Genomic DNA, 15,483 nt, shown 5'->3' with positions numbered 1-15,483 from the left:
GATCACAGTGATGATTTTGTGAAAATGATCCTGCTTGATGCCAGCTTCATTATCGAGTATTTCTGGAAAAACAAGACGCTAAACTGGACCGACGGTGACCAAGAAATATTAGAGCCGTGGTTGTGCAATAGGATGCAGATGGACTTCATATTACTTGAAAATCAGCTTCCTTTCTTTATTATTGAGAAAATATATGACATTGCATTTCCATCTCGCTCAAAAAACAACCCCTTCATTGGGCTTACCTTTCGCCAATTCGAATATTACAACGTTCAAATTTCCCAATATTCTCCGTCAACAAAAATATTGCACTTCACTGACTTGGTTAGAAACTTTTGCATGCCTCCTAGCGAAAGGCGACCGAAAGGAGAGTCTCAAAAGATGAAGGAAATGTACAGTGCAACCCAGCTGGATGAGGTAGGATTGAAGTTTAAGATGAGCAAACCAAGCTCTAATCTCTCACCTCTTGAACTAAAATATGTGGACAGAGTGCTGGAAGTCCCACGCTTTCAGTTAGACGATACCACGGAGATTTATGCTCGAAACCTCGTTGCCTTGGAGAAATATCACTATCCTTATAAAGATGAGGCATATATTACTAATTACTATACCATGTTAAGTTTCCTTATCAAAACAGACAAAGATTTGGATGTACTTGTACGAGAGCAGATCATCGATAATTGGCTGGATGGCATCGTGGCAACTTCAATGATCAACAAGCTGTCCGGCGAAACACGTTTCTATATCAAAATAAACTCTCATTATCACACGATGGCAGAAGAGTTGAACAAATTCTATATTAGTCCCTGGAATCTCATCCCTAGCTTGAAACGTGCTTTATTTCGCACGAATTTGGCCGGTACTATTACCATATCTAGTGCTGTTGGGTTAATCCTCATTGGGGTTGAATCTGCATGCTCTGTTCTATCGCTTAAGTACTTTTAAGTTTTTTTTTTTTTTTTTTTAAGTATTTTAAAGCTTGTATAATTCTAATTAAGCTTGTTTATTTAAAGCTAGCCCCTTGGTGGCTCGTGCCAGTAGTACCCCGCATGGGATAGGGGCTTGCCTTGTATGAAGATTAGTCGGGGTGTATTTGGTAATAAAATATGAATATTTATTTATTCTCGCAGTTTTTGGAGAAATAAGTACTGATTTTTAATTGTAGGAGTAATAAAACCATCAAGTTAAATGAATAATTGTTGAGGATATATGATCTTTTCTAATTAGTTGGAAATCATTAATATGAATATGTAAGTCCATGGGGGGAAGACCCATTAGGAGAAAGGAAGGAAGGAAGGAGGGAAAGGGGACAACCACATAGGAAGCGCAGTATTTCAGACATGAGAAAAATAATATGTCAATAAAGAAAAATGGATGATTTGAATAAAGCAAGAGAAGAGATATAAAGCAAACGGGTCAGAAGATAAAAGGGACAGACACATATGACTCTGGGGACTTTTGACCAGACTTCATCTTCTTCAACCTCACCACAAAAAGACTCCAGCGAGACAAGAAAACCTGAAAGGGAAACTGAAATCTTTCACACTAATATCTATCTAGTAAATGGAAGAAGAAAAGCATGGGAACTCGCACAAGGCAATGATGGTTGATAAGACAGGGAGGCCTGACGCAACTCAACAACAGGCCACCCATGGGGACTCACACAAGGCAATAGAGGGAGCCAGGAGAACCCTCAATCGTCTGACAGAGAGACATCAACGAACAATTGAAGAAGCTTACGGAAGGAAACAAACGAGAACGCCACGCCGCATTTATAGCGCCACAACCCAGACTGCACGAAGCATTAATGACGCCATCGTAGAGACCACTCCACATTAAATGACTCTAGCAATGGAATAGTGAAAAGGACAAGGGTCCCACAGGGACAGGCACAATCTATCCCCTTCCCCCCCCCCCCCGTCCGTCCCCCAAGAAACCAGGTATAAATAGTAGCCTCCGAGGTATGAGGAAACTCTCTAGACTCTCTTTATTCACAAGCTTCCAAAGAGATTTACTAACTTAAACATTAGAGCCTAGCCTCCCAAGCCGTCCTCTCCTTGTAACACCCGGGCTAGCCAAGCCCACTTTACAAAATTCTTGGGTTTGTAATTATGGAAAGCCCATTTGGAATTGCGAGTAAAATTTTGTGGAAGAGAGTTCGGGCCTAAAATATTTTTTTGGCGGATTATAATTTTTCAATAGGTTTGATAATTAGGTTTAAAATCTTTTAATGTAGCAAGGGGATCGTCACTCGAAAAATTTATGGAACAAGTGTATTATTATTTTGTTGAGTCGAGGCCCAAAACTTAAGAAAAAAGTCCATACATTAATCCCATTCAAGATCCAAGATATGGGCCAAGTATTTTTTTTTTTTTAGGCTTAAGAGCCCAGGCCCGTGGAAGCAATTTACAGACTACGTCGCACGGTTTACGTCCATTTTTCCATTTTTCATGCACGTCCCACCATCCTTTTTCTCTAGTTTTATCTCTTTACCATATATATCTTATATTTAGGTTAAGCATCCTCAACCCTAGAATAAGCGTTGCCACTAGCGAGGATCCTTGACCAACTGCACCCCCAAGTCGTTGCTGCCCAGTTCATCCACCCCATGTGAACTCAGTCCAGACCTCGCCACTGTGCCTAGCCACACGAAGCCGCCCAACACCTCTCGCAGCCTCCGTTGCAAGCCACGTAACTCCTCCGTTGCAAAAATTGGAAGAAGACATTGCTACTATACTATATAAATTCGAGCATATCTTTCCACCTTCATTTTTTGATGTCATGGTCCATTTAGTAATACATTTATCTCTAGAGGTATTGTTGGCTGGACCGGTGCAGTTCTGTTGGATGTATCTAGTTGAAAAATATTTGGGTCAACTGAAGCACACTATTGGGAAAAAAGCTAGAGTTAAGGGATCAATAGCAGAGGCTTATGTACACGATAAATGGTTAACATTTTCCTCTCTATATTTTCGTGGTGTTGAGACACAATTTAATCGTTAAGAGCGAAATACTGATCTTGCTGCTCTACTTCCTCGTGAGCTATTAGTGTTTTCCCAGAATATACGACCCTTGGGTGCACAAACGGGTTACGATTTAATTGATGGAGAGTTGGGAGATTGATGACTATCTCAGGTATGTCATTGCATGCTTCGAATAATTCTAGTTTCTTGAAGTTTAACTATAACGGTTGTACTCAAAATATATTTCTTTTGCACTTATATACAATGAGCACATGAACAAACTTATGACAGAAGGTGTAAAGAATATAGAGGCAAGACACGAGGAAGAATTTCCCAGATGGTTTGAACAACATGTATGAACTAAAATTATATATATGTTACATTTTGAAACTTTTAACTCTAGGTAACTTTTAATAAATATATACTTTTTCAATTGTTAGATTTTGGAACAACGTGCTCGTGATCCCAGATTAATTTCTCCTGAATTGTATGCATTGGCCCGTGGTCCCTCAAATAGAGCACTTTGATACACTACATGCACGGTTTGAGGTTATAGATACTCTAAACTGTGAATGTAATAGAAAGACTCAAACTTTGGTGTGTTGGTCGAGGGGAGTCATGGAACAGATGATATTGACTATTATGGTATCATACGTGATATTATCGGATTGAAATATCTGGGTGGGATCAAGTTAACACGCAAGAGAACAACAACCAGTCGACACCTACCAATAAGAAAATGTCATGGATAATTAATTATATAGTTAATACTTTTGTCTCAATAACTATATAACTATAATTATACTATTATCATATAGTTGATGCATGTAACACCTTCTGCTCCCTCAAAAAGTATTATTTTAGAATTTTCGAGGAGCCAGTGCGCTACTACTAAACTTAAATATAAAAAACTTTTCCTTTTTAACAACGTGCCAGATACGAAAGAATTCCATAAAATAACAAACTTCAATAAATACTGAAAATTTAAAACAAAGTCTGCGGAAGCATTTATTAAAAAATACAGAAGTCTTATGTGCTTATCAAAATAATTTATTTAAACCATAGAAATAATCATAGCAAAATCTGTCTAGGCCTCAGCCTTGCCTCCCGGAGTCAAGTCCTGTCCTGCAATCTCATCTTCATAAATGTCATCACCTGGGGGGGGTTTAAAAACATGAAAACAAACTAAAATGAGTCGAATACTCAATAAGCAACACATCATACAGTAAACATAATAAACATAATGTGTCTTGGAAAGCGTGCATATTCAAAAATAACATGAACATGAACTTTAACTTATCTTTCACTTATTATAGGCCGTTACCCACTCTTGACCCCCGTGAGTTAGGGTTAGCGAATCTAAAAAGATTCCGATTCCGCCCGTGGCCACGGGTTGTGGAATCCATACATAAGGAAGACAATACTGGGTGCACTACCAGCATGTACGACCTGGCAATGCAATATGCCCATAACATAGGTACCGTTTTCATATCATAACATAGGCCGTTATATATTTTATCAAATCATACTTGCATACTTGTCATTTCATAGATTTCAAAAGAAATCACATACATACTTGTCATATCGTATCATAGATTTCAAACGAAATCGCATTCTTTCATAAACGTCGTGATACATGTTTCATCGCATAAAATCATGATTTTTCATAAATATTTTATGAAATAACTCTCTCATAAAATCATGCATTTCCTAAATAATTTTATGAATAATCTTTCACATAAAATCATGCATTTTATAAATAATTTTATGAATAATCTTCACATAAAATCATGCATTTCATAAATAATTTCATGAATAATCTTTCACATAAAATCATGACTTTTTCATAATTTTATCATGTTTTGGATACGTAAAAAGGGATTTTCAATAAAGGGCATACATGCATAATATCTTTTATAAAAAGACAAACAGCTCACTGTACATACGCGTAAGGATATGATCATGCTACTTACCTCGTAGCGCTAATCCAATATTTCCGGGCGCGACTGATTTCTTATAAGATAGACACGTAGTTTACGTAAATTTCTACTTAAAGACATACCTCTTAATTAAACTAGAAATTCCAACTTAATCTATATTTTTCATTAACTTTGATCTTTCAAACTCTAAAATCACATTGACTCCATAATATTGACATCAATTCTGTATATCTAGAGTTTATATGCAGAACTTAAAAATACAACTCTATCACTATGATACAAATCTAATTAACCTCAAGTCCAATAAAAATATAAGTCTATTTAAAGATCATTAGAATTTTGTAAGAGTTGAAATCTAGCCCATAAATATAATACTGTACTACCTGAGTCCAAACAAAAAAAATGAAAATAAGCCCATCTCACCCTCATACGGGCCTAAGGCCCAAGGCCCATCAGGAACTAAGGGTTCTTCCTAGAACCCGAAACATGGCTAACCAAAACTAAGGCAAAAACTGAGTTGAGAGAGAGAGGGTCTGCGATGGTCCGAAACTCACCAAGGGATGAAGAAGCTCACTGTGATGGTAGTCTGGGTGGCTGGCAGGGGGTCACGACGGCGCAACCGAAGGCTCCACTGAGTATGGTGGTGCGATGCAGTGAGAGAAAGAGATTTATGGGAGGAGGATGAGCACTGCGTGAGGGAGGGCGATGGAAAGAAACAGTGGGAGAGTTCGGCGTGGCTTACCAAGGCGAGGACGACGAACTTGGAGTGGCGTGCAGCGTCAGGCGACGCTCTCTGTGCGGGCAAAGATGACGAGGGGGAGGCTGACTAGTTTGCGTGGTTCAAGGTGGAGATCGCACTCTGTTTTAGGAGAGGAAAAACAGAGGCTTTTGGATGACAAACTGGGGTGAAGGGACGGCGCTAAGGGGTCGTAACACAGAGGCAGCGGTGGGGCTACGTGGGGTTCACAGTTTACCAACGGGCTGGGCAAAGGCTATCAGACGGAGGCTTTTGCTGGGATACGGTTTCGTGTGGGTGGGCAGCGGCGAGGGCTTGATGTCTGGGTTTGCTTGGGGTTATCGTGAGTTTGCTGTGTTTAAAGGGGCTGAGTGTGGTTGCTCACGCTGGAAAAGAAATTGGCTCCGGATGGACGAAATGAGTCTAGCTCTATATATAGACCAAAGAAAACCCTAGTGACGAAGGAGAAGAAACGTACGGGTTTGGAGTTGAGAGGCGTACGTGCATGGCTGCTAAAAGAAATTTTCGGTAGTTAGGAGTTTTATCGTGAAGAGGAAAAATAAGAGTAGGAATAGTGTTGGACTCTAACACACGTGCTTGGAATAAAAGCTAAAAATAAAATAAAATAATAATAATGGAGACTTAACTCTAAATAATAATAAAAAAATCATCTGATAATTCGCTTTAACTTATTAAAAGAATTTTATCTGTAATTTATTCCTAAATATAAGATCGGGTCGTTACACCATATGTCAAGTGTAAAGTTCATGTTGTTGCTGCAGTATGTTCGAAATACGACTAAGTGTCCTTGCTAATTCATTATCTCTCTCTTCCCCTAGTGAGTCTCCCTCACGACTACTGATAGCTCACTCGTAGAACTATCAGTCGCACCATGCTCAGACCTTGCCACAAAACCCAAACTTATCACTTCCCGACCCAACTTCCGCACTTTAAACACAATTTATGCATATTACGTATAAGACTCAAGCTTGCTACTAAAGATCAATCCTATGTTTATAGTACCCTTCCTCTGTGACAATATGGATTTACCTAGAGCCATATAGACATGCTTTGATTCCAAGTTGTGGCATCTTGTTCTTCGGTAAAGAGACCAGCGAGGATCCGTGGTGCCAAGGGCGCTAATCGCATAACAGCACCGAAGGTTTGAATCGGCTTAGATGTGCAACGTTTGCTAGGATGTGCACATGTAGGGAAAATATATATGATTGGAAGTGAAAAAGTAAAGGTTTAGTTGAAAAACTAAACGTTATGGTACCAGGAGTCTAAACACGATAATTATATTCTCACAATATCCAGAAGTCACATTAGTCCTTTAATGTTCATACACATAACTAGTTATTTAATTTGTAACTCCAAAATAAGGCTGACTGAACACTTATGGTCTTTTGCCTAATAGTTACAAACGATTTAAAATTCTACACAAGAAACGGCCTACTCGCCTATTGCTTGAGCTAAGTGGGCTCTTCCTCCTCGGGTACTACTCCGGAATCTACTTTTGCATTAAAGTCTACGGTTTTGATACCAAAACCATAGGTAGGCTAGACAATTATGACAATACTGCTAATGAGAAACAATGCTCGTATAAGTAGTTTTATGTGGTATAAACAAGGGGTGAATGCATATATTAGTGCATGACACAGAATCTACCTCTAAGGAGTTACTCTCTTCGCAAACATTAATATATATATATATATATATAGTTATGTATGTTGCCAAGATGAGGAATCACCCTCTTCTCAAGCTCATAAAGTCCATAACACCAATCACACAATCGTTCACTGTTATCACATAGATATTTGTCACACAGACATACGTCGCTTGATGGGACAACAGGGGATGAGCTGCTCCATCTTTTGAAATCGAGGAATCTCTCCCACCCGACCAACATGGTGCACGTCAACTTGCCTATACCCTAACACAGATCGACTCTCACTTATAGATTACATGAGCCAAAATTCCATAACATTCTCACATAATATTTACCCCCAATTTCTCAACACTGTTTCAGAAGCTAACCTATCTCACTGACTTACGGCGGCACTGCACTGTTCCTCTCTTGGTCTCCTCTAAAGTTGCTCGCTCATTCAGAAGATTCTAACTCCAAGGCTCTCATGTGTTTACAATCTCAGAAGTGAGATCTTGGCTTTTGCCTTAAGCCTTTTGTAGCACAAGTTCGTCAGGTGTCATTCTGACTTTAGATGTGATTGAATAGTAGCCCTTTAGTCTCGGTCGTCCCATTGTAGGATGATAGAGACAAACTGGTAGGGCATGGTCTGTATGTCCTTATGGTCTTCCTTATATCCAATCCTCAATGACTCTCCGACTGAGGTTCTCCCACGTGACATTAGACCATACCTTTGGGTCAAACAATATGATCTATCGAGTCACAATCCTTTTAGTAGACCCACTATGAATGTGACTCTTCAGATGGAGTGTTGGCTACTGCTTACAACACTGCCACCTGCGTTTCCATGTAGTTCGAGAAAGTTCATACGTGTCAAATATGGTCTTGTCCTTGACCGTTGCTTGCTCACCTTCAACTTTTTCTTTGCCTTTGTACGTTAGGTAGCTTTTCCAGAACTAGGAGCTCTTCAACTCCTCGTTCTTGCCTAAGTGCTTCTCACCCTCCTATTAGTCAAGTTGCATCATGCAGACCACTGCCTCGTTTTCTACCCAAACCGCGAGGAATGGTCATCTTTGCCTTCCACTCGACAAGGATATGCTCTCTTCTTTGCATTGCTTTTGCTTTTGGAAGGTGGTTTGAACCCTATCGCTGGCGCGGTCCACACACATGGGGCCTAGCCCATTACCCACATTAGCCAATACTCTAGTGATTGATCATTCAAGGACTTCATGTGCACAATACTTCTTCAAGTACGACCAAAACCAAACTAGTTATCCCCTTGGACACTTCATAGTTAACCAAGTAACCCAACTCACTTCTACCAAGAATGAACTACCATGGGCATTGCCTACTTTATGCCAAAACAATCTCTTTTGACCCAATGGTATCCAACTCTAAAACATATGCACTAAACACCTCAAAACACCCCCTGTAATTTGGGCATGCTAGAGTCCTTTCCCTATGCAATGTCCTTTGCACACTACGGTTTCCTACTTCAAGCATCCTACTACAACATGACTACCATTGGAGTTCTACTCCAAGCAACCTTCTTGTAAGTAAATCAAACATTTCCTTCATCAAAGGCTCATCTCCTTTATGCCTAGCACACTCCAAGTTTTTTCAAACACTTCAACTCCTCAACTCAACTAAAAAACTACCAAAGAGACCGATCCCTAGTTAAACACCTTCTTTCACAAGTCTTCTCTATGCATTAAAATTGTAATCTTACCAAAGGAAGAAGTTGGTCCACAAGGCGACAAGCATCCCTATACACTCAAACACTTCAACTCAAGAGGACACCATAATCCTAGCCAAAACACCTCTCTAGTCAAACTCCATCTACTCATCTTCCATCTCCATGCACTTAAAAGCACATGCTCCTAAGAAAAATAGCTCTCTCTCTTTCTCTCTTCCTATCTTGCTATACACTAACCCTTTATACCATAGTTGAAGCAAATTGAAGCAACTCAAACTATCACCCATAACAATTACCTTGTGACACTACAACCTTCACTTTGTCCTCTATCCTTCAAGGTATATCTCTTCCCTACATGGTTATTGAATTGCATACATAGATTAGGCTTGAATGTCATGAAATCTACATGATTGAATTATGCAATAAGACATCAAGGTATAGATTAAATCATCCATAAAATGATTGTTGAAGATTGAATGTAAAGATGTATATGCCATGATATAGCAGATTAAGCATGATATAGGGGCCTAAAAAGAGCTAGATGGACATATGTTGCGTGGCATAGAATAGGTTGTAAAAGCATGTTATATGACTAGCCATGATCATACATTTCAAAGTGTTTGATGCAAGCAAAACGATATTTTGCAAAGTGTGTATATATATATATATATATAAATATAAGTTTTAATTTGCTTAACAAGGGAAGCATGAATATTTGACCAGGGAGGTGGATTGGACTGTAACCTCTAAAATAATGGTTTATAGTGTTTCCTGAGGTCTTTGTAGAACTCAACATCATAATTTAATGAACCAAGGAATCTTTGTAATTGGATTTTATCAGTGATGACATCATGAAATTTATCAGCAAATTGGATGGATCTATTGATAGGGCGAATTTTTCCTTCATGGATATCATAACCAAAGAAATGAATCACCCTTCTCTTCTCCTACTTTCTTGCTCCTCCCTTGTAATTCTTAAATATTTTCATGTATTGATGTTAATATGAGAACTACAACTATTTTAATTGTTAATTTGTGAGTATTTTGAGGATTTTATTTTGCTTACTTTCTTTCTACTTCAATTATTCATTACTTACAACTTACAATCCAGTCATTTGGTCCCTTTGGACTCTAGTTATCTGGTCCAAGCATTTAATTATTTACTTGCTTACTTACTTTTATTTACTTACATGCACTATCACTCTAGTTATTTGGTCTTCTAACTCTAGTTATTTGGTTCCTTTGAACTTCAATCATTTGGTTACCTGAACTCCAGTTTTTTGGTTACCTTCTTTCACATTTATACTTACTTCTGCTCCTTTCTAGTATCCGAGCCAACTCGATTTGGCTGGTGATAGTTGAATTGTTGCTATTCTTTCTGTTTATTTCTTATCTTCTATTTCCCTATCCTCACCATTTACTATATTGTGTCTATCTATTTCTTGTCACTATTGGTGCCACCCTAGTTGTAAAGTGAATTCCGACCACCAAACAATAAGTCCCGTTTAGAGTATAAGTCATGAGCGATATCCCCTCAATTAGGGTATGTCTTACGAAATGCAACAAGGATTAGAGAAAAACATGATGAGTAAGTATGATCACGTTAGTAAAGACTGTACTAGAAAACCTAGCAAGATGAAAAAGAGGATAAATCAGCTAAACATTGATAACAATGTTAAAGAAGAACTAGTTCGCATTTTGGAATCAAGATCTTCTTAATCATTTGGTATCGATGAATTTAGTACACGTGATTCTGGCTATCACTCTGCTAATTGAGTCTTATTTTCCTACTATTACATTTGGTTGTAAAGACTCTTGTTGCAAAACCATTAATGTTCTCACCAGGAGTGAAGAACAAGAAAAGCTTTTGATTATTTTGATTAGCCAAATTACCAACCTTGAGTTTAAGGAAGAATACCTCCAAAAGCTCAAGAAAACCATGGTGAAGAACACCAAGAGAAAATTGTTAAACCCAAGAGTGAGTTGTTTTTATTAAAAAAGAAATTGTTGAACTCAAAAATGAGTTGAACAATATTAAAACTGATAATAACTCTCTTAAATAGGAGTTACTACTTTTGAAAGTTAAAAACAATTTGATCAGCATAATATTTATGATACTGATGAGCAAGATGATGGTGCAGGTCCTAGTCATCAAGAACCTATTTATGATACTGATAAAGTGTGTTTAATTAAACGCATCATTCCTTTAAAATGATTTTTCAAAGTAAAGATTGTTGTTTGCCATGAATTTGAGTTCAAGGTTGTTGCTTTGATTGATTCAGGAGCTAATATGAATTGTATCCAAGATGGCATAATTCCTAGTAAATACTATGAAAAGTCCATTGAAAATTTATTTTCTACTAATGGTTCTCAAATGAAAATTAAATTTGAACTGAATAATACTCATGTTTGCCAAGACAATGTCTATTTTAAAATTCCTTACATTCTTGTTAAAAGTATGACTGATAAGGTAATTCTAGGTATGCCTTTTACATCTTCTTTTTATATCATTTTCTTATTGAACATGATGACATTACTACTAACCCTTTTGGGTAGAAAGTAAAGCTCAAGTTTGCTTCAAAGTTTGATATTGATACTGATAAAGGTTTAAATGCTTTAATTTCTGCTACGACTAAATATTTGAATTTTCTACAACAAGAAATCAAATACAAAAAACTCGTTGAACAATTATGTAGTAAATTGTTGCATTAAAAAATTGATAGTTGGAATAAAAAAACTTGTTGATGATGTTTGTTATGATCTTCTTAATGCTTTCTGGCATATGAAGAAATATATTGTTGATCTGCCTTATGTTAAAGATTTTTTTGAAAAGAATATTCCTACTAAAACTAGACTAGGGTTGGGCAAAACTTTTGAGATTCTAACTTCGATTGAATTCTGACGAGGCTCTGACTCCAACGAAGTCTGAGTCGGTTGAATTCGGAGTGACTCGAATGAATATCACACTGATTTTTCGATTGAGCCTTTGCTTGAGTGTGGCTCGAGCGAACATCACACAAATTGTTCGTCGAACCTTCGCTCAAGTGTGGCTTGAACAAATATCACACAGATTATTCGCTCGAGTGTGGCTCGAGCAAGCATTCATTTTTTTGTGTTTTATTTATTTTTAAAATCACAAACACGAATAGACACATATATTTTTCCTTTTTAATGTGTTTTCAATTTGTAGATAATTTTCATAAAATGTTAAATGACTATTGTTTGTTAATTATTTCAAGTTATTTGTTCAAATTATGGATGCTATACCATCTTTCCGCAATTCTCCACAAGCGGATGACACATCCGTTGGCATCACCGGCAGGTACTTTGGGCCATAGACCCCATCTAGAGCAGCAACCCTCTGTGCAAATAGTCGAGTCCCAATAAATCTATAAGACGTTGATTTGCTTAATGAGGAGGAGGATTTGATAAATGTTGAGGTGTATCCACCAGCACGACCTAGTAAAAAAAGTTTGTAAATATGGGAACATTTCACCAAAGATCTCGGTGATCATGAGAGCCCGCAGGCTCGGTGCCACTATTGTGGGCAACTATGCGGTTGTGATTCGAAGAAGCAATGCATGTCAGTATTAATAACACATCTTAAGAGCTGCCAGTGGTATAAGATACACAAAAGCTTGGTGGCAACTAATTAGACAAAACTGAGTTACGAGACTTATACGACCACTGATGGCACGCAGATTAAGAAGTTATCAATCCCTCAATACAATGAGAATATGTTGAGAGATGTTCTTGGGATGATCATCACTGATGAGATGCCTTTTACCATGATTGACAAGGCAGGCTTCCGTAAATTTGTGCACACTTTAGTGCCACGATTTCCCATGCCTTCACAGTATACTGTGATGCGCGATTGTTTGTAGAGGAATGCCAAGGAGAAGGCAGCAATGAAGGAAATGTTTGTCGCCACTGGTCAGAGAGTATCATTTACGACTGATATATGGACCTCCATATAGAATGTGGGCTACATGTGTATCACAACCCACTTTATTGATAGTGAGTGGACATTGTAGAAGCGTATTATCAGTTTCAAAGAAATTGTTGATCACAAGGGGTCATTCATTGGCAAGGATATGGATGATTGTATAAAGTATTGGGGGATCAGAAAAGTGTTTTCTATCATGGTTAACAATGCTAGTGTGAATACATTGCCATTGATTGGTTCAGGCAGAATACAACGGTAAATGAGGATATCATTCATGAGAATTAGTTTATCCATGTTTAATGTTGTGCCTATATCATCAACCTTGTAGTTTTTTAGGCGTTCAAGGAGGCTGATGATTTCATTATTAAAGTCTAGAACCTTGTGAGATATGTGAGGGCTTCCCCCAATGGCTCTGCTAGTTTAAGGCAATAGCCAAACAACTTGAGATCCCATCTTTCAGTATGTTACAAATGGACATTCTGACTCGATGAAACTCTACATACATGATGTTGGATGTAGCGTAGAAGTACCAAATAGTGTTCGAGCGGATGGTGATCGAGGATGGGGGCATGAGCTATGCTTTGTTGGAGTCAATTGGGGGGGAGAAAGGGTCTCAGTGTGCTGGACACAACTGATTGGGTCAATATAAGATATTTTGTTCAATTTTTAAAGTTATTTTATGACATAACTATGCAGATATCTAGGATAAAATATCCTACTATGAACATGTACTTTGAGGAGCTCTCGGGACTTTATGATCACTTGCAACAAAGTTGTGCTGATAGTATGGATTTGTTCAATGCAATGATTATGAGGATAAAATACAAATATAACAAATATTGAGGAATGTGGAGAAGATAAATAGATTATTATTTGTGGTTGCGATCATTGACCCCCTATATAAGTTGGAGATTGTAGAAGTTTGGATTAGGGACGTTCTTAGTGATGAGGACGCTAATCAGTTTATTAGATCGTTTAAATGTGATATTGATAATTTACATAGTCATTACAACATCAATGGTCAGTCTTCAGCCGAAGGTGGTAGCTCTTCATGCCCGACTGGCTTGACATCTTCTTGGGATGATACACATGCACAAAGTTCAAATTTATTGCGGGTATAATGGTATCATCATAACCGTGGATCGAGGAATATTATGCAGTGTAAGTTTGAGGTTGAGCGTTACTCTATGGAAGATGTTAAGGCACCTAGTGATACATTTCAGATATTAATTTGGTGGAAGGTGAATTCTGGTAAGTTTCCAGTCCTTTCTCGAATTCCCAGTGATGTACTAACCATTCTCATCACTACGATTATCTCTAAGTCGGCGTTTAGCATCAGAGGTCGTGTTTTGGATGTTTATTGGAGTTCATTGTTTTCGACCACTATCGAGACCCTCATTTGCACATAGAACTGGTTAAGTTCACCACCCTTTGGAGTAGATACCATTGGTGCTAAGAGCTATAGGCTTGAATCAAGTAACTTTATGATTTTAAATATTTTTTACATAATTTTAATGTTTTCATTATTTAATTTATAATTTATATGATTTTATAAACCTAACTATGAACTCCAGACTAATTGTGGATGACTGAGATGGACGCACCATTGGATGACCCCTTTATTCGTGAGAAACTCAATTTTAAAAATTACCATCATGCAAAACTCGTCAGAGTTAGAGGTGGATGTGAATTCATAATGTGTTCTATTTTATGTCATATATCACTTGGCTAATGGTTTAAAAATCTATATTTAAATGACTAAAGAAAAGACTATGCATCTGATAAATAAAACTTCACGCAGGAAAATTGAAAATCACTATCGAGTCATCAACTCAAATGAATGGACTGTCAAGACTGATGTAGGGGATTTTGACTATTTCATATTTGAATAAAATCTATGACATTATTAATATTTTGGTACTGTAAATTTGAATTTACTGCGATTTGTAGTTTTAAATTTAAATTTATCGTTTGCGATTTGTAGTTTAAGTCATTGTATTTAAATTTTAGCCTTTTAACTTATTTTTACAGTATTTTAGATTTTCTTAATTATTTTTTTACATTATTTTATTTTTTAAAATATTTTTAAACAGGGGTGGGCCAATCTAAATCTTAGATTGGGTCGTGGCCCAAGCCCAATCTGAGTAGAAATGGGAAGCTACTCCAATTGGAGTCGGAGTCGGAGCAGCTTTTGACCTCTGACCTAGTCGGAGGTTAAAGGTGGGCATTCCGACTCCGTCGGAGTCGGAGCCCACCCCTAAGCTAGACCTATTTAAATGAATAGTGAAGCTTTAGAATTTTGCAAAAATGAAATCCATGACTTGCTTGCTAAAAAGATTATTAGCCATAGTAAATCACCACGGTCCTGTCTTGCTTTCTATGTTCTGAAAAATACTGAGATTGAAAGAGGGACTCCTCGCCTAGTTATTAATTACAAACCTCTAAATAAGGTACTATAATGGATTATGTATCTCATTCCCAATAAGCATGACTTGATCCATAGACTTGGTGATGCTTAAGTTTTCTCTAAGTTTGATATGAAATCTGGTTTCTGGAA

The 15,483-nt window shown here is 37.6% G+C and overlaps 1 protein-coding gene across 1 annotated transcript; it reads left to right on the top strand.

The window, feature by feature from the left end:
• The first annotated feature begins 24 nt into the window (after positions 1-24).
• On the top strand, positions 25-945 carry LOC118347660 (UPF0481 protein At3g47200-like). The gene has a single exon (XM_035687674.1). The coding sequence runs from the start codon at positions 25-27 to the stop codon at positions 943-945; it is 921 nt and encodes a 306-aa protein (XP_035543567.1).
• The last annotated feature ends 14,538 nt before the right edge of the window (positions 946-15,483 follow it).

Source organism: Juglans regia, chromosome 2, assembly GCF_001411555.2.
Source record: "Juglans regia cultivar Chandler chromosome 2, Walnut 2.0, whole genome shotgun sequence".
Taxonomy (NCBI): Eukaryota; Viridiplantae; Streptophyta; class Magnoliopsida; order Fagales; family Juglandaceae; genus Juglans; species Juglans regia.
The sequence above is the reverse complement of the archived record's forward strand: the minus strand, read 5'-3'. Positions and strand labels throughout refer to the sequence as shown.

Coding starts and splice junctions, on each gene's coding strand:
- LOC118347660 (XM_035687674.1), top strand. CDS start 25: ATGATCCTGCTTGATGCCAGCTTCATTATCGAGTATTTCTGGAAAAAC.